The 26,509-nt window shown below is 52.6% G+C and overlaps 1 protein-coding gene across 2 annotated transcripts in view; it reads left to right on the forward strand.

Moving 5' to 3' along the window:
• Positions 1-26,275, forward strand: part of DNAJC7 (DnaJ heat shock protein family (Hsp40) member C7) — a 30,390-nt gene extending 4,115 nt beyond the window's left edge. Inside the window, exons 2-14 of one of the 2 annotated variants that reach the window (XM_078881711.1) lie at positions 4,608-4,696; positions 8,169-8,293; positions 9,080-9,193; positions 13,010-13,084; positions 13,576-13,694; positions 14,249-14,402; positions 15,197-15,361; positions 17,378-17,469; positions 19,029-19,102; positions 20,666-20,812; positions 22,997-23,149; positions 23,860-23,922; positions 25,628-26,275. In XM_078881711.1, coding sequence (XP_078737837.1) covers positions 4,608-4,696; positions 8,169-8,293; positions 9,080-9,193; positions 13,010-13,084; positions 13,576-13,694; positions 14,249-14,402; positions 15,197-15,361; positions 17,378-17,469; positions 19,029-19,102; positions 20,666-20,812; positions 22,997-23,149; positions 23,860-23,922; positions 25,628-25,665 — 1,408 coding nt within the window. In that variant the 3' untranslated portion in view covers positions 25,666-26,275. The remainder of the gene's footprint in view (positions 1-4,607; positions 4,697-8,168; positions 8,294-9,079; positions 9,194-13,009; positions 13,085-13,575; positions 13,695-14,248; positions 14,403-15,196; positions 15,362-17,377; positions 17,470-19,028; positions 19,103-20,665; positions 20,813-22,996; positions 23,150-23,859; positions 23,923-25,627) is intronic. The other variant, XM_078881712.1, reaches the window with a different exon arrangement.
• Positions 26,276-26,509: the final 234 nt, after the last annotated feature.

Here is a 26,509-nt window from a genome sequence, read left to right on the forward strand (position 1 = left end):
AGTTTGGGTGATTCCGTAGCCAGTCTCGTTACAAAGTATTTTTATTTTTTATCATTTTGCTAAATCGCACCGCTCTTGCTCAAATGAATGTGGACCAGAGGCTCACCTCTGTTGGCAGCCCTGAGGCAGTGGTGGGCATTGCACATTCCCATGGCGGGGACAAGTGCATCCATTTGCTGTCCGCCGCTGGTGTTGACCTCCCTTGACCTTTCGTGAGGTGACAATATATTACCTTACTTGGCCAGCAAGGGTGAATCTGACTTTTACAAATGCTCCCAACTAAAGCCATGCTAAGAGTTGCCACATCACATCTATGCCCTTCCACCACCAACACAGCAAGAGCTGTGAGCACTACCACCACTATAACCACAGCCACTACTATTGCCATCTTCACCACATGAACACATTCACAACATGAAGACAACCACAACACTGCTGCTGCTCTGACTACCACCACCACCAATTCCACCACAGCCACTATTACTACCATACCCATCATCACAACACCATGACTTCAACCATCAACACAGCCACAGTTAATACTGCAATTACATAGATAACCACCACCAATGCAAGGACAGCTATGACTGATACAACTACCTCCGCCGCCACTACCAACGCAACAGCCATGCATGTCACCATCACCGCCACCACGACGCTGCCACCACTCATTGCCACTACAACCACGACCAACATCAACTAAAATCCTACCACAACTGCTACCACCACAACAGCCAGTATAAAACCACAGCCACCACCGCGTGAACAATCACCAATGTTGCCACAACAAACACAAAGCACCAAAACACCACTACCACAACCACCGCCACCACAACCACCGCCACCACAACCACCGCCACCACAACCACTGCCACAACCACCGCGACAGCAACGCAAACCACTGCCACTCAAATCCCCAGCAACCAAAACTCGCACCACAACAACCACCGTGACTAAGAGCAGCAGCAGTAGCAGTTGCCACTAACGCAGCGCAACCACAAAGCACAGCCACTGCTGACCTTCCACAAAGTAGTCACCATTCTACCCATTACCAAGGGACGGTGGCGGTGGTGACGGTGGTGACGGGCGTAGCGGCGCGAAGTGCGGCGTGGGATCAGCGCTTGGTGCCGTGAATGATGCGCTGGGTTGCGGCAGGCATTTGGCCAGAGCCGCGTTTATAGTTTTGTGGAATTTATTTTTAATTCGTGGCTCTCGTGCCCCCACGATGATGATGCTTCTGCTGCTGATGATTGATAACTTTAAACACTCGAGCCTACGGAGCATTTACCCTCTCAACGGATATACAAAAGACCGTGGAAACTGCAGTAGTAGAACCAAGAAACGTTCACCCAGGGAAATATAGATTGGCCACAGATTTGGAAATGTGTGAACGAACAAGTTCACAGTGATAGGAACTATAGTCCATGGCAAAGTAATATAACTTTATTACGACCACGGTTGACATCATTGGTAACTCAATGTTGTGTGTTGGTAAAGCACGTGTTCCATGTTGTGTATGAGTGTGTTGTGTGTTGGTAAGGCATGTGTTCCATGTTGTGTATGAGTGTGTTGTGTGTTGGTAAGACACGTGTTCCATGTTGTGTATGAGTGTGTTGTGTGTTGGTAAAGCACGTGTTCCATGTTGTGTATGAGTGTGTTGTGTGTTGGTAAGGCATGTGTTCCATGTTGTGTATGAGTGTGTTGTGTGTTGGTAAGGCACGTGTTCCATGTTGTGTATGAGTGTGTTGTGTGTTGGTAAGGCACGTGTTCCATGTTGTGTATGAGTGTGTTGTGTGTTGGTAAGGCACGTGTTACATGTTGTGTATGAGTGTGTTGTGTGTTGGTAAAGCACGTGTTCCATGTTGTGTATGAGTGTGTTGTGTGTTGGTAAAGCACGTGTTCCATGTTGTGTATGAGTGTGCTGTGTGTTGGTAAAGCACGTGTTCCATGTTGTGTATGAGTGTGTTGTGTGTTGGTAAGGCACGTGTTCCATGTTGTGTATGAGTGTGTCGTGTGTTGGTAAGGCACGTGTTCCATGTTGTGTATGAGTGTGTCGTGTGTTGGTAAGGCACGTGTTCCATGTTGTGTATGAGTGTGTCGTGTGTTGGTAAGGCACGTGTTCCATGTTGTGTATGAGTGTGTTGTGTGTTGGTAAAGCACGTGTTCCATGTTGTGTATGAGTGTGTTGTGTGTTGGTAAAGCACGTGTTCCATGTTGTGTATGAGTGTTGGTAAGGCACATGTTCCATGTTGTGTATGAGTGTGTTGTGTGTTGGTAAGGCACGTGTTCCATGTTGTGTATGAATGTGTTGTGTGTTGGTAAGGCACGTGCTCCATGTTGTGTATGATTGTGTTGTGTGTTGGTAAGGCACGTGTTCCATGTTGTGTATGAGTGTGTTGTGTGTTGGTAAGGCACGTGTTCCATGTTGTGTATGAGTGTCGTGTGTTGGTAAAGCACGTGTTCCATGTTGTGTATGAGTGTGTTGTGTGTTGGTAAGGCACGTGTTCCATGTTGTGTATGAGTGTGTTGTGTGTTGGTAAGGCACGTGTTCCATGTTGTGTATGAGTGTGTTGTTTGTTGGTAAGGCACGTGATCCATGTTGTGTATGAGTGTGTCGTGTTTTGGTAAGGCACATGTTTCATGTTGTGTATGAGTATGTTGTTAAGGAATGTTTCATGTTGTGTATGAGTGTGTTGGTAAGGCACATGTTTCATGTTGTGTATGAGTATGTTGTTAAGGAATGTTTCATGTTGTGTATGAGTGTGTTGGTAAGGCACATGTTTCATGTTGTGTATGAGTGTGTTGTGTGTTGGTAAGCCACGTGTTCCATGTTGTGTATTCGTGTGTTTTCTGTTAGCAAGGCACGTATGCCGCGTGTATCAGTGTTGTGTGTGTGACTAAGGCACATGTTCCATGTTGTGTATGAGTGTGTTTTCTGTTAGCAAGGCACGTATGCCGCGTGTATCAGTGTTGTGTGTGTGACTAAGGCACATGTTCCATGTTGTGTATGAGTGTGTGTTTTGTTAGTAAGTCACGTTTCACGTTGCTTACATCTGTCGCTGTAACCTGCCGCTGATGTTCCCTGCGCACATTCAAAATCTCTCCTGCACGGTATCCACGCCGCAGCCTGTATTGTTTGAACGAGGGAGGGGGGGTGACTCGTGTATTGAGAACCCCTGAGCTTGGAGTGAGCCAGTGAGGTGAGATCATGGCTGGGAGGGTGATATTGGTGGCGTTGGGCGGCAATGGCCGGGTGACGCATGCGTTGTGCCTCTTGGCAGGCCGCCTCTTTCCCACCGCGCCAACTCGCCTCGCTGCGCGCTCCCCGGGCGATGCTGACGCCGTGCCCTTACGGTATTGGTCCCCAAACACATGGGGGTTTTTTCCACGGCCAATGTTACGGTTCGTTTATACGTATTTTCTTGAGAAAATGTATTAATTTGTTGGTTTCGCGTTAAGATCTGTTTTTTTTCCCTGTGTTGGTTTTACTCGGATTTAAAGAAGCGGGGTTCAGGTGACGCGGTTATTCTGACTTTCCTGGCTTCTGACCCAAAGATGCTTGACGCAGTTTCAGGATGAAGCTTCATATGTCTTAATGAGCGAACTTAGGTAGTTGAGAATTATATTGTTGGTTCTTTCGGTAAAGTCACGTAGAAAGGAAATAATAGAATAATAAAAATAAAACATAATAAAATTCTCAGGACGCTGTCTTTCCGACAGGTCTGTTGTTCACCTAAGGACGGCTTCTTATGTGGCTGAAACGTCGTGAGAATTTTATTGTTTTATTTTTATTATTTTATGATTTCCTTTCTACGTGACTTTACCGAAAGAACCAAGAATATGAATCCCTGCAGTCACGAAAGCTTTAAATCGAAATTTAGTTGAGAATTGTTGTTTAAATTCACCGGTAGGTCGAGCTGAAACAATGGTAACTTGTGCGTCCGTTCAACGCTTCTACTTTATGTCACAATTTAATTTGTTTGGCTGAGTCAGGTGGTTATGAAACGGCATTACAAGTCTGTCCTGGCCTTAAACACGTCCCTCCCCCCTGCCCCACTGCTCAATTCACGACGATGCCTGTTGAGGGCAAGGCTACTTGAGTAGTGGATTTGGACTGCCTGAGTAGTGGGTGGGACTGCCTGAGTAGTGGGTTTGGACTATCTGAGTAGTGGGTGGGACTGCTTGAGTAGTGGGTGGGGCCTAGGAGCTGGTGAAGACGTGGCATTTACCCTTTTACTGATTGACGTTGGATGTCACCGTGGTGTCCGTAATGTGCGTGTGTGTGGGGTGAGCGGTGGTTATCGCATTGTGCTATCATCCCTACTTAACCGAGTTAAATTCCTGCTGGCGACCAAATAACGATTATTTGAACCAGTCCTGGGCATCCTCTATGTTGACTCAGCCTTAATTGAGGACCTATGCACGGTGTGTGAACATCAGCACTGGGGAGACAAGGGTGTGGTGTTGGCGACCCACCCCCTCGTGTGCTGTTCCGGCCTTCATAGATGCTCGCTAGCAACACCACTTGCCCCGAGGATCTGGTGAAGGCTATTTGGGGGGATCTTGATCTGTTGTGTGTGTGTGTGCGTTGTATTGAAAACCCACAGAAACGCGGAGTTCAACAAGGAAAAAGGCAACGAATATTACATCAAGAAACACTACAACGAGGCCTACAACTACTACACCAAGGCGATCGGTGAGCACAGATCTCGCGTCATCGCACATGTCATCGCACGCGTCATCTCACACCTGGCCTCATCTGAAACCTCGCCTCATCTCAAACCTGGCATCATCTGAAACCTCGCCTCATCTCAAACCTGGCATCATCTGAAACCTGGCGTCATCTCACACCTGGTCTCATCTCAAACCTGGTCTCATCTCAAACCTGGCGTCATCTCACACCTGGTCTCATCTCAAACCTGGCGTCATCTCACACCTGGTCTCATCTCAAACCTCGACTCATCTCAAACCTGGTCTCATCTCAAACCTGGCGTCATCTCACACCTGGTCTCATCTCAAACCTGGTCTCATCTCAAACCTCGCCTCATCTCAAACCTGGTCTCATCTCAAACCTGGTCTCATCTCAAACCTGGCCTCATCTCAAACCTGGCGTCATCTCAAACCTCGCCTCATCTCAAACCTCGCCTCATCTCAAACCTGGCCTCATCTCAAACCTCACGTCATCTCAAACCTGACGTCATCTCAAACCTGGCCTCATCTCAAACCTCACGTCATCTCAAACCTGGCGTCATCTCAAACCTGACGTCATCTCAAACCTGGCGTCATCTCAAACCTGACGTCATCTCAAACCTGGCCTCATCTCAAACCTGACGTCATCTCAAACCTGGCGTCATCTCAAACCTGGCGTCATCTCAAACCTGGCGTCATCTCAAACCTGGCCTCATCTCAAACCTGGCGTCATCTCAAACCTGGCCTCATCTCAAACCTCGCCTCATCTCAAACCTGACGTCATCTCAAACCTGGCGTCATCTCAAACCTGGCGTCATCTCAAACCTGGCGTCATCTCAAACCTGGCGTCATCTCAAACCTCGCCTCATCTCAAACCTGGCCTCATCTCAAACCTGGCGTCATCTCAAACCTCGCCTCATCTCAAACCTGGCGTCATCTCAAACCTGGCCTCATCTCAAACCTCGCCTCATCTCAAACCTCGCCTCATCTCAAACCTGGCCTCATCTCACACCTGGCGTCATCTCAAACCTCGCCTCATCTCAAACCTGGCCTCATCTCAAACCTCGCCTCATCTCAAACCTCGCCTCATCTCAAACCTGGCCTCATCTCAAACCTCGCCTCATCTCAAACCTGGCCTCATCTCAAACCTCGCCTCATCTCAAACCTGGCCTCATCTCAAACCTCGCCTCATCTCACACCTGGCGTCATCTCAAACCTCGCCTCATCTCAAACCTGGCCTCATCTCAAACCTGGCGTCATCTCAAACCTCGCCTCATCTCAAACCTGGCCTCATCTCAAACCTGGCCTCATCTCAAACCTCGCCTCATCTCAAACCTGTCGTCATCTCAAACCTGGCCTCATCTCAAACCTGGCCTCATCTCAAACCTGGCGTCATCTCAAACCTGGCCTCATCTCAAACCTGGCCTCATCTCAAACCTGGCGTCATCTCAAACCTCGCCTCATCTCAAACCTGGCCTCATCTCAAACCTCGCCTCATCTCAAACCTCGCCTCATCTCAAACCTGGCCTCATCTCAAACCTGGCCTCATCTCAAACCTTGCCTCATCTCAAACCTCGCCTCATTTCAAACCTGGCGTCATCTCAAACCTGGCCTCATCTCAAACCTGGCCTCATCTCAAACCTGGCCTCATCTCAAACCTGGCCTCGTCTCAAACCTGGCCTCGTCTCAAACCTGGCCTCGTCTCAAACCTGGCCTCATCTCAAACCTGGCGTCATCTCAAACCTCGCGTCATCTCAAACCTGGCGTCATCTCAAACCTCGCCTCATCTCAAACCTGGCCTCATCTCAAACCTGGCCTCATCTCAAACCTGGCGTCATCTCAAACCTCGCCTCATCTCAAATCTGGCGTCGTCTCAAACCTGGCCTTGTCTCAAACCTGGCCTCATCTCAAACCTGGCGTCATCTCAAACCTGGCCTCGTCTCAAACCTGGCGTCATCTCAAACCTGGCCTCATCTCAAACCTGGCGTCATCTCAAACCTCGCCTCATCTCAAACTTGGCCTCATCTCAAACCTGGCCTCATCTCAAACCTGGCCTCATCTCACACCTGGCCTCATCTCAAACCTGGCCTCATCTCAAACCTGGCTTCATCTCAATCCTGGCGTCATCTCAAACCTCGCCTCATCTCAAACCTGGCCTCATCTCAAACCTGGCCTCATCTCAAACCTGGCGTCATCTCAAACCTCGCCTCATCTCAAACCTCGCCTCATCTCAAACCTGGCCTCATCTCACACCTGGCCTCATCTCAAACCTGGCCTCATCTCAAACCTGGCTTCATCTCAATCCTGGCGTCATCTCAAACCTCGCCTCATCTCAAACCTGGCCTCATCTCAAACCTGGCCTCATCTCAAACCTGGCCTCATCTCAAACCTGGCCTCATCTCAAACCTGGCCTCATCTCAAACCTGGCGTCATCTCAAACCTGGCCTCATCTCAAACCTGGCCTCATCTCAAACCTGGCCTCATCTCAAACCTGGCGTCATCTCAAACCTGGCCTCATCTCACACCTGGCCTCATCTCAAACCTGGCCTCATCTCAAACCTGGCTTCATCTCAATCCTGGCGTCATCTCAAACCTCGCCTCATCTCAAACCTGGCCTCATCTCAAACCTGGCCTCATCTCAAACCTGGCCTCATCTCAAACCTGGCCTCATCTCAAACCTGGCCTCATCTCAAACCTGGCGTCATCTCAAACCTGGCCTCATCTCAAACCTGGCGTCATCTCAAACCTCGCCTCATCGTGAACCTCCATTCGTGACTCGCTGCAGGAACTATGTGCACGTTATAATCAAACGATGAGCACATTTGGTGTTGGCGCTATCATTTTTACGGCGTTGCAAGGCGATCGTCACGAAGGAGAAGGTGCTGCTGTGTCACACCAGGGGGCGGTGTTGCTGCTGCCTCTGCTTGCGTGTGATCGCAACTGAGTAATTTGCAGGAACATTTTCAGCGTTGGAATGTTTTGGCCAATATCATCTGCATCGTGTGTGGGCTTCTTTTAGCTATGGAAGGATATTGGAAAACCTGGAGATCCGAGTTTGATTCGTGCTCACAGCTAACAGTCATTATAGAATATCTGAGCCGGTCCCAGGCCGACTCAGTCTTCCATGAGACATGTACAGTCTGCAGTGGTTTCACACTAAGGTTAAGTCGAAGGATTTGCGTTTAAATGCCAAAGCATCTCGAAATCGCCTTCCATCACAACTCATCGCCTCGTGTCATGTCGGCGCTGTAGTTTAATTATTCTTGTTTCTTTGCCTAGGGAGCCGCCTCGTGTCAGCTGCCCCTGTGCAGCACAGCTGACGCAGCACCGGCATCCAAGTTGGCATGAATCTGTCACCTTTAAGTTCTTCCGACGATCGTTTCAACCGACGTGATCGCTTTCTCCTCTCTGACCAATACCTTCCCCCCCCCCCCCCGGCCATTCCTCCCCCCTCCTCCCCCCTCCATTGCGGTCCCCAGAGTTGTGTCCGTCAAATGCCAGTTACTATGGCAACCGCTCAGCGACGCTCATGATGCTGTCGCGCTACCGTGAGGCGCTCGAGGACTCCCAGAAGGCCGTGCGGCTCGACGACACATTCGTGAAGGTAGTGGCACGTTCAGGGGTTGGATCAGGGGTGCTAGGTCAGGGGTCAGGGGTGTGAGGGGTTAGGCATAATGGCTATGGGTTATGGTAAGGGGGTGAGGTGAGAGGTTAGGGGGGAACAGAAGGGGCTAAAGTTTTGTGGATTCAGTTTAGAGTCATCAGTAGTACAGGCAAGGGTTATGTATAGGATTATAGTTGGGGTTAGGAGCTCGGGATATTGATGGTGGTTAGGGAGTATGATGAGATTTGTGGTTAAGGTTAGGAGTTTGGTGTTTTGGGTTAGGGTGACGAGTTTTGAATAGGCATCTGGATTACTGGCGAGGGATAAGGGTCGGTGTTTGAAGATATGTTTAGGGGTTAGGATGACAGGCCTAGGTTAGGAGTTGGGTCTGCTGGTTATGGTTATGGGAAAGGGATCGGGGTTAGCGTTATGGATAGGCTTTGTGTATGTTCAATGCGTATGTGTATCACGTACGTCTCTGTGTGCATGTGCATGAATATGGCCGACGCCAGTGGCAAATATCTGAATCGGTCCTGGGCCTCCCCTAGGTTTACTGAGCCTCAAATGAGTAGCTGGTGCGGTGTGTAAACATCGCCACTAGAGAGACAAAGGCGGCCGTGCGTGGTGCTGGACCCAGCCACCCCTTTAGTGTGCTGTGCCGACCTTCATAAGTGATGCTCGTGAACAGCACTTGCCCCACAAAGTCTGTGAAGGCTACGCGGGGGATCTTTGTCTTTGAATACCAGTTTGTGTGTGTGTCCTCTCCCCGGTGTCCTGTCCCCTCAGGGTCACCTCAGGGAAGGGAAGTGCCACGTGGCACTGGGATCGTCAAATGCATCCGTGCGGTGCTTCCAGAAGGTTTTGGAATTGGAGCCCACCAACAAGCAGGCGGAGCAAGAGGTTTGATAAACACACACACACTCACTCACACACACAAGCACACTCACACACGCAAGCACACACGCACTCACTCATGCACGAACACACGCATTCAAGAGAACACACACTCACGCGCACACACATGCACACATACAAGCACACACATGCGCACACACAGGCATGCACATACACAGGCATGCACATACACAGGCATGCACGCACATTCGCATGCACGCACTTGCATGCAGTTACGCACCCACTCACGCATCCACTCACACACTCACGCATGCACTTATGCACACACACGCAGGCACGCGCACACACACACGACCCCATTGTGCATTTGACGTTGGGACAGACCCAGGTGCTATGGGATAACTGGCCAAGTAGAGCCAGAACTTCTCCCAACTACACACTTTACTCACACGTTCATAATGACTCCTCCACTCACACATTCACTTCAACCCACCCACTCGGCAACCCACCCACTCGGCAACCCACCCACTCGGCAACCCACCCACTCGGCAACCCACCCACTCGGCAACCCACCCACTCGGCAACCCACCCACACGGCAACCCACCCACTCGGCAACCCACCCACTCGGCAACCCACCCACTCGGCAACCCACCCACACGGCAACCCACCCACACGGCAACCCACCCACTCGGCAACCCACTCACTCGGCAACCCACCCACTCGGCAACCCACCCACTCGGCAACCCACCCACTCGGCAACCCACCCACTCGGCAACCCACCCACTCGGCAACCCACCCACTCGGCAACCCACCCACTCGGCAACCCACCCACTCGGCAACCCACCCACTCGGCAACCCACCCACTCGGCAACCCACCCACTCGGCAACCCACCCACTCGGCAACCCACCCACACGGCAACCCACCCACACGGCAACCCACCCACTCGGCAACCCACTCACTCGGCAACCCACCCACTCGGCAACCCACCCACTCGGCAACCCACCCACTCGGCAACCCACCCACTCGGCAACCCACCCACTCGGCAACCCACCCACTCGGCAACCCACCCACTCGGCAACCCACCCACTCGGCAACCCACCCACTCGGCAACCCACCCACTCGGCAACCCACCCACTCGGCAACCCACCCACTCGGCAACCCACCCACTCGGCAACCCACCCACTCGGCAACCCACCCACTCGGCAACCCACCCACTCGGCAACCCACCCACTCGGCAACCCACTTAACCCATTGGGGATGTTTTTCAGCAGCGGGGATGTTTTGTGTGTTTGTTTAGCTATGGAAGGAAACTGAAGAACTGGGACGAGAGCCACGTGAAACATGGGGGGATCATACGAACTCCACACTCACGTACACCATCACACACTCACACTGTAGAAACATGGGAGATTATGAACTCCACACACACACACCATCACACACTCGCACTCTGCAGAACAGGAGAGATCGTACAAACTCCGCACACACACGCACACCATCACACACTCGCACTCTTCAGGTCAGGGAGATCATATAAACTCCACACACACCATCACACTCTGCAGAACAGTGAAGTTCATGCAAACTCCATACTCGCACACACCATCACACACCATCACACATCATCATCACACACCATCACACATCATCACACACCATCACACACCATCACATACTCGCACTCTGCAGAACACCGGAGATCATACAGACTCCATACTCGCACACACCAACACACACCATCACACATCATCACACATCATCACACATCATCACACATCATCACACATCATCACACACCATCACACATCATCACACACCACCAGACACCATCACACACCATCACACACCATCACACACCATCACACACCACCACACACCACCACACACCATCACACACCATCACACACCATCACACACCATCACACACCATCACACACCATCACACACTCACACTTTGCAGAACAGGGGAGATGATACAAACTCCACACAGAAAGGCAGCCGAGTAAGGAATTGAACCCAGGCCCATGTTGCTGTGCATCACTGCACCACCCTGCTGCTGAATTATTGTTATGAACTACTCATTATTATTGGCACATTTAGGGGGGGTGGGGGAATAACATTTAAAATAAAAACACAAGGCCCCCATAGCAGTGGATTCTTTGGACTCATTGAGCCAAACGAGGGCACCCTGAGTGGCAGGAGTTCTTGCCGTGGAGGCGTGTGGAGTGACGCGCGGGGTGACGTGTGGGGGTGACACGTGCGATGTGACGTGTGGGGGTGACGCGCGATGTGACGCGGGAGCTATAATTAGCGAGTACCGGTGTCGGCACCCCGTACTCGGCACGCTGGCACCTGTTCCCAGGGCGGTGGTGCTCAGCGGAGAGCACAGCAAGTAGGTTGATTGACGGCACAGCAAGTCGGCTCGTGGACGGTGCCGAAAGTTGGTTGACCGTGCAAGCAAGTAGGTTTGTGGGTGGGTCGCATGGCCAGCAGGTTGATTGACAGCACAGCAAGTCGGCTGGATACTAGCACAGCAAGTTGGTTAGTTGATAGTGCAGCAAGTAGGTTGGTGGGTCGCATGGCCAGCAGGTTGATTGACAGCACAGCAAGTTGGCTGGATACTAGCACAGCAAGTTGGTTTGTTGATAGTGCAGCAAGTAGGTTCTCTGATAGCACCACATGTATGTGAGCAGATAGTACAGCATGTCGGTTGACTTATGGCTTTTACGTCGGAGGAAGAAGGTTGTGAAAACTCATTAAATAGCGTTATTGGCCAATCACCCAAATGCAGGACCCTCTTTAAATTGAGCCACGTGACTCGGAGAATCTTTCCGCGGTAGTTAAAGGAGCACGGTTGGCAAAATATGGTGCCAAAGAAGTTCAACATACGTACACACAAACACGGGGCTAGATGTGTCTGTGAGCGGCGCACTCACCCAGAAATGAAAATGTTTGTGAGTTCAAGTCCTGGTTGACAGTCGACCTGGCCTGAGAGGTCACTAGAATGAGAGAGGTTAATTTCACCGCAGGAAGTCTACAGTGCTCCTGGTATAAACCGACTGGCCCCTTGCCATAGAAACGTGGAATCGCTACCACTGAGGATGGCCGAAGGCGGTGACCGCCCATCGGCGTGAGTGTGACCAGCTGTTTAGCGGTTATTATTGAACAACCGTGGATTTGCGGGCAGGGTGGCGCAGTGGTAACAATCGTGCCCCCACAGCGAGAAGTTCCAGGGTTCGGTTCCCTGCTCGGGGCGCCTTTCTTCGTGGGGTGTGTGAGGAGAACATGTTCTCTCCCTGTTCAGGCGTTCTCCCATAGCTGGTATTGACCGAAACATCCCAATGCTGAAATACAAATTTACTTGCAAATCACTCACTTGAATTCGCACGCATAGTAGCAGCAATATTGCTCCCCGCCCCCCCGAGTTTTTAGACTTTTCCTGGATAAACAAACACGATAAAAAAATAATCATGTCATCAATCATTAGTCATGATCGCGATAAATCATGGTGGCTACCTCACATGCTCAGGGCGTGTCCCGAATCCATTTTTAATGAGAACAACAACAAAAAACGACTCTTTAATGACGCAGTCTTGAGACTCGGCGAGGCTTTCCTTAATTCTATGCATGCGCATGACGGCAGCAATAGGGTTCGCGAGCTTAGTGCCAACGTCAAGGTGTGCTAGCCACGACGACAGGGCTTCAGCGGTAGAGAGTTTGTGTCGTTTGCCAATTCCTCCGTTGTAGGAGCGCAAGACTACAGCAGTTGACTTGTGTGGTCCACACGCGTGCCAGTTGTAGTAGGAGTAGTAAAAATAATGATGGGCGCGTCTCGTTCCCCCGTTGTGGTGCCGCGCAGCTGAAGAATGCCAGCGTGCTGCTCGAGTTTGAAAACATGGCAGAGAAGGCGTTCGAGAAGAAGGACTACAGGAAGGTGAGCGTCGGCTGTGAGTGCGTCGTTAATTGCGTTGCAGTCGTCATCGCCGTCGTCGTCACCATCATCATTGTAACCGTCACCATCACCGTCCGGGCGCTAGTGGCTATGCTGCAACTCGTGTAACCCGGCGCTGTGGAAGCGAGGGTTGGCGGTTCGCACATGTTTGCGATGGTGGTGATGCTGGTGGCGCCGATGATGGTGGTGGTGATGATGATGGTGGTTATGGTGATGTTCATGTGGTCATGATGCCGACACTACTGAGACTGCTGCTGATGACGAAAATGACGATGATGGTGGTAATGTTGACGGTAATGACGATGGCGATGCTGATGCCGGTGGCGATGACTGTGATGTTGATATTGCCGAGGTGGATGCAGATGGTGATGATGCTACCGATGTTGATGGCGTCGTTGCCGACTGGTGACGATGTTGGTGGCGATGACCGTGGTGCTGATTGTTGCCGTGTGCGGTCCCCCCACCACTCCCAGGTGGTGTACTGCATGGAGAGGGCGCTGGCCTACGCCATCGCCTGCCCCAAGCTCAAGATCAAGAAGGCCGAGTGCCTCGCCCTGCTGGGGCGGTACGCAGAGGCGCAGTCGGTCGCCAGGTGAGCGCCAGTGCAAGGTTAGCACGAACCTTCACGTAGCACCAGCACTACCGTAGCACCAGCACTACCGTAGCACCAGCACTACCGTAGCACCAGCACTACCGTAGCACCAGCACTACCGTAGCACCAGCACTACCGTAGCACGAGCATTACCGTAGCACCAGCACTACGTAGCACCAGCACTACCGTAGCACGAGCACTACCGTAGCACCAGCACTACCGTAGCACGAGCACTACCGTAGCACCAGCACTACCGTAGCACGAGCACTACCGTAGCACCATCACTACCGTAGCACGAGCACTACCGTAGCACCATCACTACCGTAGCACGAGCACTACCGTAGCACCATCACTACCGTAGCACGAGCACTACCGTAGCACCAGCACTACCGTAGCACCAGCACTACTGTAGCACCTGTTCCTCTAATACTGTGTACATGTGTGTACATGTGTACGTGTGTGTGTGGCCTTCATAGGTGCTCGCGAACAGCACTTGCCCCAACAGTCTGCTAAGGCTATACGGGGGGATCTTTGTCTTTGTTTTGTGTACACAGCGACGTGCTGCGCGCCGACCCCACGAACGCCGACGCGCTCTATGTGCGAGGCCTGTGCCTCTACTACGAGGACATGATCGACCGCGCGGTGCAGCACTTCGTGCAGGCGCTCAAGATGGAGCCGGACCACGAGATGGCGCGACTCACCTGCAAGGTGGGGGCCACTCGCACACACGGGCACACACACACACGCGCTGCTTCAGCTTGTGTGCACGTACGTACGTGTGTATGTGTGAAGGTGCGGTCAACACCATTGACGATTATCTGAACCGGTCCTGGGGCCTCCCCGAGGTCGACTCAGCCTGATGCAGTGCGTAAACATCGCCACTGGGGAGACAAAGGCGTCCGGTCATGGTGCTTGCCACCCGCTCCCTCGTGTGCCGCGACAGCCTTCATAGGCACTGCTCACCAATGGCACTTGCCCCGACAGTCTGTGAAGCTTATACGGGGAGATCTTTGTCTTTGTTGCATGTGAATGTGTGGCGGAGGCTCGTGAAGGACACTTACTACTGCTGGGCAGTTGGAGGCAGGCACCTTCCAACAGCACCATAAGCATATTCTTAGGTTTTTTCGGTAAAGTCACGTAGGTAAAACATTTAAATTAATAAAAGTAAAATAAAAATAAAATAAAAATCACTACGTTTCAGAGGCAACACAAGCTTCCGTCTTCAGGTGGGACCGTCACAGCACGATAGCTGTATCAAGTGATGCAGCTGTCGTGCTGTGATGGTCCCACCTGCTTGTGTTGCCTCCGAAACGTCGTGATTTTTATTTTATTTTTATTTTACTTTTATTAATTTAAATTTTTTACCTACGTGACTTTACCGAAAAAAACCTAAGAATATGAATCCTTGCAGTCACGAAAGCTTCAAATCTAGAAGCACCACAAGCCTCACTCCCCCCTCACTCCTGTCTCACCCACTCCCCCCCGCCGCCCTGTGCGTGCAGAACGCTCGTTTGCTGAAGCAGCGCAAGGAGGACGGCAACCGAGCGTTCAAGGAGGGCCGGCTGGAGGAGGCGTGCCAGCTCTACTCGCAGGCGCTCACCATCGACCCCAACAACCGCCTCACCAACGCCAAGCTCTACTGCAACCGCGCCACCGTCGGCATCAAGGTACGGCGCCGGACGCTGTGCCGGTGGATGTGTTTGTGGTTTTGTAAATAGGGGTTATCGTGTCGGTGGTGGTGGTGATGGTGCTGGTTTATGTTTCTTTGTGTGTGAATCTCTGGTTCCTTGGTAAATAGTTTCAGATGTGGACACGGTGGTGGTCTTGGTGTAGTTATTGTGGTCATGGTGGTAGTGGCCTTGGTGGTTGTGGTGGTCGTTGTGGCTGTAGTGGTGGTGGTGTGTTTGCGGTGTGGTGATGACATCATTATTGTTAGTGGCAGTAGAAGTGGTGGCAGTGGTGATGTTTGAGGTGGTTGTGGTCGTAGTAGTAGTGGTGGTGGTGTGGTAATAGTGGCAGTGCTGTTAATGGCAGTAGAGCGGCGGTGGCAGTCGTTGTGGTGACGGTGTTTGTGGTTGGTGGTGTTGGTGGTGGCAGTGATCACGATGCTAACATAAGTTGCGTCACCCGGTGCCACATGACACCGATTGGCTGAAAGGTCATGTCATTAAAGTTGCATCACTTCCTGCGACGTCACAACACTTTCGGATCAATCCCAAAAAAGCGTTTTTATTTCACAACAATACGAAATTTGATTGTGAGGTTAAAATCTAAAAATCGAGAACACACATCCATACTTTGTACTTTGTATTCGATTACCACTCACGGCCACCACCAGTGACGAAAATCCGAACCGTTCCTGGGCCTACCCTCGGTCGACTTAGCCTCAGATGAGTACTTGGTGCGGTGTGTAAAAACATCGCAACTCCGGGAGACGAAGGCTGCCAGGTGTGGTGCTGGCCACCCGCCCCCTGGTGTCAAGTGCCGACCTGCAGAGGTGCTCCCTTTAAACAGCGCTGTGGGATGGCGGCGAGGGTGATGACTAACCTGGGGTGTGGTGTGACGAACCCTGTGTCGACTATTGGCTATCCCGGAGGAGAGGGTGATTAGGTGATACTAGGTGCTCGCTAACAGCACTCGCACCCAACAGTCTGTTCAGGCTATACCGGGTGGGGGGGGGGGCTGTTCTTTGTGTGTTTCTGCCTGCGGATTCCTTCGATCGCGTCACATCCCCGAACACACCCGTGGTGGGGTGGGCTCCAGTTTTGGACTGGCTGGACCCGGCTTGTAACGAAGCCCTCCCGCGTGATGGCGCTGCAAACTCCCCCACGCCGCTGTCGATTTCCGCGGCACTTGCCAAGTCGAATCGGAAATAAAATAAAATTGTCCAAAAACACATTATTTTCATTTGCTCCGTTTATAACCCATTGATTGTTTTCTTGGGTTGGGTAACAAAAAAAATAATAATTTGTTCGCCGCCACGACACCCCGAGGATGTGCAGGGTGATGCGGTATTTGAATGGATTATTTGTGTTGTTTATTGTTGTGGATATTTTTCTTGTTATCATCGCGCAATGTTTTTTTTATTCGAGGGAGGCGTTCATCCGTCCAGTGTGTGTGAGGGTCAGGAATGTTGCTTTGGGACAACACGGCCTCTGGTATATTTATTATAATAATTGAGCGCGTGCGATATTGGCGCTATCGTTCATACGGCGCAAGGCTGTTACCACGAAGGAAGGCGCTTGTGTGTGTCACCGTAGCGGCCTTGGCGAGGGAGGGTGGGCGATGTTTCTGTGTACGTATGCTGAACTTTTATCGCACCATATGTAGCCAACCGTGCTCATCGGAGGTGCGGGGGAAGGGTGCGAACCCAATTGAGTAATTTGCGGTGCAACCTTTTTTTTAATTCGGCAGCCTCGGACCGTGACACCGGCACACGAAGGACACCACCGGATCTGTCGCGTCCGCTGCGCGTGAAGCAGATGGCGGTAGTATCGCCACGGTTATTACAGCCGCGGCAACCGTGGCGGTTCTTCATTTCGGGTGTACTAATCGTAACAGGTGTTCGCTTACGGAACCTGCCCCAACACCCTGTTAAAGGTCATATGGGGTGCAGGGGGGGGGGGGGATCTTCCTCTGTGTGGTGGTGCGGTAACGCCGCGCCTGCCGCTTGCTACCTCCAGCTGCGCCGGATGGAGCAAGCGATTGAAGACTGCACGAACGCTATCCTCCTGGACGAGTCGTACGTGAAGGCCTACCACCGGCGGGCACAGTGGTGAGTGGCTGGGGGGCTGAGCGACTGGGTATCTGGGTGGCTAAGTATAAATTCATTTATTTGGTATAGCCCTGTGGGCATTCGGCTCTTGAATCGGGTGCAACCACAACAAACAAAAAACAAAAACATGAACAAGAAAACATCTTAAAGTGACTATGTGACTAAGTGCAAACAGAAAATACAGGGGAAAAAAACAGCAAAAATTTCAGAAATAAGCACCGTACACCAACACTGCAAAAATCCCAGTGGGATGCAAGTCAAACAACAACCACAAGCCAACTTAGATTAAGACCATCAGTCTAACTCCGTACTACAACAAACAAACATGGCCAAACCAAAAAAGTTTTCCAAATCACCAAAATAAAGCCATAAAAGCAATGTAACAGTGGTCATAGGAACTGTGACCGAATTTTCACAATAAACGACATTAACAACATGTACCACCAAACCCTGCAGCCATATCTGGCTGCATGAGTCACTCCACAACATCAGGAGCATCAGTCGGAGCATCACATTTTTCAATGCACCTTTAAAATCAGCACACTAAATGAAAACACAGATAATACTTTACAGCGGTCATCCGGAGCGAAACATTTTATTTTATTTTAGGCCACTGAATAGCAGTGGCAGCTGCTATTCAGTGGGCTAAGTGGCTGGTTGGCTGAGCGGTTGGGTGGGTGAGTGACTGTCGCTGGGTGTCTGTGTGATGGGTAGCTGGGTGACTGAGTGGCTGGGTGACTGGTTGGCTGGGTAACTGAGTGGCAGGGTGACTGGTTGGATGGGTGACTCGTTGAGTCACTCAGTGGCTGAAGGGCTGGGTGGCTGGTTAGCTGAGCGGCTGATGGCTGAGTGACTGAGTGGCATGGTGATTGGTTGGCTGGGTAACTGAGTGGCAGGGTGACTGGTTGGGTAGCTCAGTCGCTGAGTGGATGGGTGGCTCAGGGGCTGGGTGACTGGTTGGCGGAGCCGCTGGGTGGTTGAGTGACTGTGGCTGGGTGGTTGAGTGACTGTGGCTGGGTGGTTGAGTGACTGTGGCTGGGTGGTTGAGTGACTGTGGCTGGGTGGTTGAGTGACTGTGGCTGGGTGGTTGAGTGACTGTGGCTGGGTGGTTGAGTGACTGGCTGGGTGGTTGAGTGACTGTGGCTGGGTGGTTGAGTGACTGTGGCTGGGTGGTTGAGTGACTGTGGCTGGGTGGTTGAGTGACTGTGGCTGGGTGGTTGAGTGACTGTGGCTGGGTGGTTGAGTGACTGGCTGGGTGGTTGAGTGACTGTGGCTGGGTGGTTGAGTGACTCGCTGGGTGGTTGAGTGACTGGCTGGGTGGCTGGATGACTGGCTGGGTAGCTCAGTGGCCGAGGGGCTGGGTGGCTGGTTGGCTAAGCAGCTGAGTGAGTTAGTGACGGTGGCTGGGTGGCTGAGTGGCTGGGTAAGCGAGGTGGGTGAGTGGGTGGTTTATGATGAAGACGAGGAGGATGAGGGGCACTCAGAAACGAGCGTCAGCTTGTCTCTTCACGCTTGCTCAACGATCGGCGGCGTCGTCTCTCGCTTCTCCGCGCGTGCAGTTACCGAGACACAGAGCAGTACGAGGAGGCGGTGAAGGACTTCGAGAAGATCTTCAGCATGGAGAAGACGAGAGGTGAGCAGGAGGCCCTTCGAGGTGTGGGTCGAGTGGCCCACGCGATGTTCCGTGCTCCTCGAGCCGTAGCGCTGAATCTTGCTTATCGGCACCGACCAGGGTGGCAAATGCTAACGGTGATTTTCTTGCAGTGGTTTGTCTCCCGATGGCAAGGGTTTACGATAGCAAGGTTTCCGTGATAGCTTTATATGATAAAATCGTCATCGAGTGGGTACTGTAGTATGTTTGGTAGGCCATGGGGAAATCGTAATCTGAGTTGGATATGCAGCTGATGGTTTCAGACCACAGTGTATATTGGAGATCCATAGACTCATGCAGAGATCCATAGACTTGCTCAGAGACCCATCAACTCGCACAGAGATCCGTAGACTCACACAGAGACCCGTAGACTCACAACGAGATCCACAGACTTATACAGAGACCCATAGACTTACATAGAGACCCGTAGACTCGCACAGAGACCCGTAGACTCGCACAGAGACCCGTAGACTCGCACAGAGACCCATAGACTCACACAAATACCCGTAGACTCACACAGAGATCCGTAGACTCACACAGAGACCCATAGATTCACACAGAGACCCATAGACTCACACAGAGACCCGTAGACTCACACAGAGACCCATAGACTCACACAGAGTTCCATAGACTCACACATAGACCCATAGACTCACACAGAGATCCATAGATTCACACAGAGACCCATAGACTCACACAGAGACCCATAGACTCACACACAGAGACCCATAGACTCACACACAGAGACCCATAGACTCACACAGAGACCCGTAGACTCGCACAGACCCATTGACTCGCACAGAGACCCGTAGACACACACAGAGACACATAGACTCACACAGAGACCCGTAGACTCACACAGAGACCCGTAGACTCGCACAGAGACACATAGACTCACGCAGAGACCCGTAAACTCACACAGAGACACATAGACTCACACAGAGACCTAACGACTCACACAGAGACCCGTAGACTCACACAGAGACCCGTAGTCTCACACAGAGACCCGTAGACTCACACAGAGACCCGTAGACTCACACAGAGACCCATAGACTCGCACGGAGACCCGTAGACTCGCAGAGAGACCCGTAGACTCGCACGGAGACCCGTAGACTCGCACAGAGACCCGTAGACTCGCACGGAGACCCGTAGACTCGCACGGAGACCCGTAGACTCGCACAGAGACCCGTAGACTTACACAGAGACCCATAGACTCGCACAGAGACCCATAGACTCACACGGAGACCCGTAGAATCGCACAGAGACCCGTAGACTCTCACAGAGACCCGTAGAATCGCACAGAGACCCGTAGACTCGCACGGAGACCCGTAGACTCGCACGGAGACCCGTAGACTCTCACAGAGACCCGTAGACTCTCACAGAGACCCGTAGACTCTCACAGAGAGCCGTAGACTCGCACAGAGACCTGTAGACTTGCACAGAGACCCATAAACTCGCACAGAGACACGTGGACTCGCTCACCGCGTGATTCTGCCGTTGTTCGTCATCGCCACCGCCGCTGCTGCTGCTGTGATGGATGCGCAGAGAACAAGCAGCTGCTGCACGAAGCGAAGCTGGCGCTGAAGAAGAGCAAGAGGAAGGACTACTACAAGGTGCTGGGCGTGGACCGCAGCGCGTCGGACGACGAGATCAAGAAGGCCTACCGCAAGCGCGCACTCATGCACCACCCGGGTGAGCGTTGGGGTGGGGGGGGCACGTGGGCTGGTGGGATATGTTAACTACCTCGCCCGGTATGCAGGAGCGCGTGGGTTCGATCCCGACTCTGACGACGCCTGCTGCTGTAGATTTGGAGTTTGGGTGTCTCTATCGCGGCCCGTGGTCACGTGGTTTTTCTCCGAGTCCTCCGGTTTTTCCCCTCCACGTTTCGAGTATTTTGCTGCTGTGAATGTCCACGTGACGACGATAAGCCACTTTGTTTGAGTTGCTGTCATTTGTGATGGCCCGGTCGCTTCTGAAAAAGAGCCACGCAGCTCGGTGGGGGTAAAATACAAATATTCTTAGGTTTTTTCGGTAAAGTCACGTAGGTAAAACATTAAAATTAATAAAAGTAAAATAAAATAAAAATCACGACGTTTCGGAGGCAACACAAGCTTCCGTCTTCAGGTGGAACCGTCACTTTAATTGTGATGTTTTACCTACGTGACTTTACCGAAAAAACCTAAGAATATGAATCCTTGCAGTCACGAAAGCTTCAAATCTAGAAAAAAAAAATACAAATAGTTTGATTTTACAAGTGGGGAGGGAGCAGGAGAACATGGGTCGTGTGGAGGTGACAAATGTTAACACGTGATGGTGGGGGGGGGGGGTAATGTTAATGACACAGGGGTCACGAGAATGACGTAGGTGTGAACACGCGAGAGGGGCGGGCAGGTGAGCACGTGTCGTGTGGATGACGGTGCGATGTGGTGGGTGGTAATATTTACGTCAGGTGAACACGTGGGGGGTCATGCGAACACGGGGGTCATGTGAGTGACGTAGGTGTAAACACACGGGGGTCATGTGAATGCGCGGGCAAGGGGGGGGGCGGGCGTGTTAACGGCACAAGTGAACACGCCGAGGTCATGTGATAATGGCGGGTGGTCACTTGTGCTTGAGAAGGATGTCCTTTGTTGGACAGACGCTGCAGCTCAGGGGCTGGACGCTAGAGGGCGAAATGTGACACACGACAGGACGCCGTCGCAGTTTCTCACTTGGCGTTAAACGTGGCGTAGTTACACGTTCAATATCGATCCACCGCTGGGTGAAGGCCTCTCTCTACGCAGTGATGGTCGTGGCTTTCAGTTTGACCGTACTTCACCACAGCCCGTTCACTGCGGGCCGGCGAAGGCGGTGGAGCGTACCTGTTGGGGACCCGTGAAGCGCATGGCGGCAGTAGATTTACCTTACAGGGACTCCAATTTTCTGGTTTTAAGAAAAGTATCCTCCCCATAGAGGTTGGTCAGTTTAACACGTAGGCTTTCGCGACCGATGATGCTGGATGCAATTACCAGCGAAACGTCGTACTCAAATTGTAAATGTTGTGGTTTCACGATTCAACACACCGGTGGGCTAAAGCAGTGAACTATTTGTCTTTTGTCAACGTGAGACTTTTTTACTGATTGGCCGTGTCGAGTGGTGGAGAGTTACGACACATTTATAAATAACGCGAACTAAACCTAAAAATGTTGATTATGAATTACAGGGACTCCTCTACGTGTTAGTGTACAGGCCGCACAACACTTTTGGAATCGACGGGAGGAAAGTTGTACTTACGAACAAATCGACTTATGAACGGACCTCTGCAACCGTTCATAAGTAGAGGAGTCCCCGTGTAGCCTTTTCCCGGGCTGTTGGTGCAAGTGCCGTTCGCGAACGGCACCTATGAAGGCCGGCACGGCACGACACCCGGCCGCTTCTGTCTCCCGACGTTCACACATCGCACCAGGGGAGGCCAAGGACAAGATTTTCACCGCTGTTTTTGGTCGGGTGCGGAAAATGAACCCGTGTTGCCGGGTTCGTAGCGCGACGCGCTAACCACTGCGCCGCCGCTCTCCCCCAACTCGGCTAGCCAATGTAGCGGCGCACCTGTGTTGCACTTCACCTCCTACGCCCTCATCAGATTGACCCACCGCGTTATCGTTTTACTGTCATCGTCGTGTAACGAAACGACGATGTGGACGACGGTTTGTGATGCATCGTCGCGGGATCGAAACGCACAAAACGATAATCTATTACGGTCATCATCATTGCATTGAATAAATCGGGCATCGTTGAACCTGTGTGACCGACCGACCGACTGAACGACCGACTGACTGTCTAACTGACCGCCCCACTTGACCGCCCAACGACTGACCGGGTCACGTGCGCCTTCCGCAGACCGGCACAGCAGCGTGAGCCCGGACATGCAGAAGGAGGAGGAGAAGAAGTTCAAGGAGGTGGGCGAGGCGTTCTCTGTGCTCTCCGACCCCAAGAAGAGGGCACGCTTTGACAGCGGCCAGGACCTCGAAGAGGACGGCTCGGGCTTCAACGGTCAGCGGGGCGGGGGGGAGGGTGACCAGCCCAGAGGGGGGGGGAGGGTGACCAGCCCAGAGGGGGGGGGAGGGTGACCAGCCCAGAGGGGGGGGTGGGGTGATGACTAACCCCAGGGGGTGGTGTGACTAACCCTGCGGACTATTGGCTATCTCAGAGGAGAGGGTGAAACTAGGTGCTCGCTAACAGCACTCGCACCCAAACGGTCTGTCACGGCTGTACGGGGGATCTTTGTCTTTGTTTGTATGTGTGTATGTATTCGTGTGTAGTGTGTGTGTGTGTGTATTCGTGTGTCGGTGTGCGTGTCGGGAGCAGTCGTGTCGTGGTTAGCGCGCTGCGCTATGAACCCGGCGACCCGAGTTCGATTCCCGCTCACGGCCACCACCAGTGACGATTATTTGAACCGGTCCTGAGCTTCCCCGAGGTCGACTCAGCCTCAAATGCGTACCCGGTGTGATGTGTAAACATCGCTACTGGGGAGACAAAGGCGGCCGGGCGTGGTGCTGGCCACCCTCGTTTACTGTACCGGCCTTCATAGGTGCTCGCTAACAGCACTTTCCCCCAACAGTCTGTTAAGGCTTTAGAGCGGGGGATCTTTGTAATGTGTGTGTGTGCACAACACACACGCGCACACCCACTGCCGTGTGGTATAGGTTAATGGAGCCGAGTGCCTAACGCCTGCCCCCTGATTTCCCTCTCTCTTGGTTCAGATCTTGACGCCAACAACATTTTCCGTACCTTCTTTGGGCCTGGAGGTGGCTTCACTTTTGAAAGTGAGTCGGTTCAACTTTCGTCTCGTACTACCCCCCCCTCCCCCTCCGCTAATTATCGCGGCCGTGGTGGCGCATTGAAGGCGTGGGGCGCCGATCGAGGATTCCCATTTCAATAAGGGCTTTGAACAACAGATAATGACGGTGTATAATCTTTAATGCGCGCGCACCTTCAGAGAGAGAACGGCTCGGAGGGTCACCCAACAGACGAGCGGGGGACGGCGGGCAGAACCGGCGCCGGCAAGCGCCCCAAGCTCTCGTCATCCTACATTGGGATGTTTTGGCCAACTCCGTTATCGTTGAGCGTTGGTGCACGTGGGCGGAAACTTCGCAGTACCCGGAGGAAACCCCCCGCGCGCGCGGGAGGGGGAGGGGGGGTGGTGGTGCTCACTCCGCGTACGTGTGGAATGTACCATGGGAATTATCCCGTTTGCTGCTCTGCCATATGCCCCCCGGAGAGCCGGGAGGTGGTGATCCTCGACGGGTTTTAATTATAAGTTAAATCTATATAGTGGAAGGGCTGAAATAGTTATCATCAACCAAGGAAAGAAGAAGAAGTGAGAAAGACGTTTAAAAATAACTGAAGGAGAGAAAGCGATTTTAAACGGATACATATTTAGTCCACGAGCCCAGAGCAGACATCTGGCTTTACCTCCTGAGGTAGCTCGCGTGAGGTAGGGGGAGCATTTTCGCTCCGTGGATTTGGCAAATGAAGTGGCTTGCGGTGTAATTTGGCAAAATGCAGAGGATGGGCGCTGGGCTGCAGGAGTGAGCCAGGAGGGATGTGGCAGTACAGCAAGTGGGATCGTGAGACCGTCCGTCCGTGCTGACCTTTTGAGTGTGCGTGCTGGGTTTTCGCCCCGGTCTATCCGTTTTTTTTTCTCCCACGGGAAGAGAGGTGATGAGTTTCGTGCGTGTGTGTGCATGCGTGTACTCTGCGGAGCGGTACTGTTGTGGTTGGCGCGCGCTGAGCTACGAACCCGACGACCAGAGCACGATTGTCGATTGCGGCCAACACCCGTGACGATGATCTGGTGTGACGTGTAAACGTCCACCACTGGGGAGACAAAGGCGGCTGGGCGTGGTGCTGGCCACCCCACCCCCCTCGTGTGCCGTGCCTGCCTTCACAGGTGCTTCCTAATGGCACTTGCCCCAACAGTTTGTTAATGTGTAATTTGCTCAGATGCATTTGCATGTAACATTTCTGAAACGTTGTAGTTGTAAGGGTCGTTGACCAGTCTGGGCTGTAAAGGGAAAAGATATATTCGAGGCAATGTTTTTGTGCAGTGGCCCTTCCTGGACATTTCTGCTCTGCAGAAGGGTCATGGCTCGAAACGTCCGCCTCCAATATATTTATTTCCTTTTAAAAGCACACGGTGTTATTGACGGTGTGCTTGTATTGGGAGTTTGCGTTAATTGTGCTTGTGCTCCGATGCCAATGCGGTGTCACCAGTTGATCGCTCGTTCCCGAGTGAGCAGCGAGTAATTCTAATTTGTTGCGCGTGTGTGTCTGTGCCTTTGTGTGTGTTTGTGCGTGTGTGTCTGTGTCTTTGTGTGTGTTTGTGCGCCTGTGTGTCTGCTCTCATGTGTCTACTTTCTGTGTGCGGCTTTTTGGGGGTGTGTGTGTGTGCGCGTCTGTGTGCACGGGTATGGCTTCGTGCTTATGTGTGCGTACGTGTGTGTGTGTATGTGTGCGTTTATCTGCCAGGCCAAGCTCCCGGAAATTTTTTCTTCCAGTTCGGGTAGTGCTGGCTGCCGTGTCAGCCTCACCCCTACCATCATCGCAAGCGTTCCCAAGCCATCACCACCACCACCACCGTCTCCTCCGCCACTGTCGTCACCACCGTCACCACCAACCGCGACGCTCACAAACAAGCTTCTGTAACATACGACCCTGCCACGTGCTGCCAAACCCGGACTCCAGCTCTCCCTACGCCGCCACGTGTAAAAATCACCCCCCAGTCGCCGGGGTGAGTGGGCGGGTGGGTAGGCGAGTGGGTAGGCGAGTGGGTGGGTTGATGAGTGGGCGGGCGGGCGAGTGGGCAAATGCAGAGAGCGGAATCCAATCCATCTAGGCGGGACGAGTAAACGCGTCTGGACGCGTCCATCCCCCCCCCCCCCGCATACGAGTGCTGCCCTTGCTCAAACGCCGCAGCAGGAACGGCCAAACTGAACCGCCCCTCCCCAGCCCAGCCGCCCAGCCGCTGCTCGCTTAATCAAAACGTGGAACCGGCCTGGGTGGACCACGCAAAGTGGCGGGTACGCAGAGAGAGATGAGAGAGAGAGAATGTCCGGCTATCCGGAGTAACCAGGATGAAAACCACCATCCTATAAATTCATCGGGGAGGGGGGGAGGGGGGGCAGGGAGGGGGGGGGCAGGGAGGGGGAGGGGTTTAAGTTTCGGTATTATTTTGCGAGGTCGCCCGCGTGTGAGATGGCGGCGTTGTTAGTTATTATCATGGCTGTCGCCGCCCAATAAAATTAAATAAAGTTGGTGTTGTTGCCCGTTACCCGTTAGTAGCGCGTCGTCGGTCGCACTCTTCTTCACGGCTGTGAACGTTTCACCGGGAGACACTGCGGCCGCCACTCC

Source organism: Lampetra fluviatilis, chromosome 62 (genome assembly GCF_964198595.1).
Source record: "Lampetra fluviatilis chromosome 62, kcLamFluv1.1, whole genome shotgun sequence".
NCBI lineage: Eukaryota > Metazoa > Chordata > Hyperoartia > Petromyzontiformes > Petromyzontidae > Lampetra > Lampetra fluviatilis.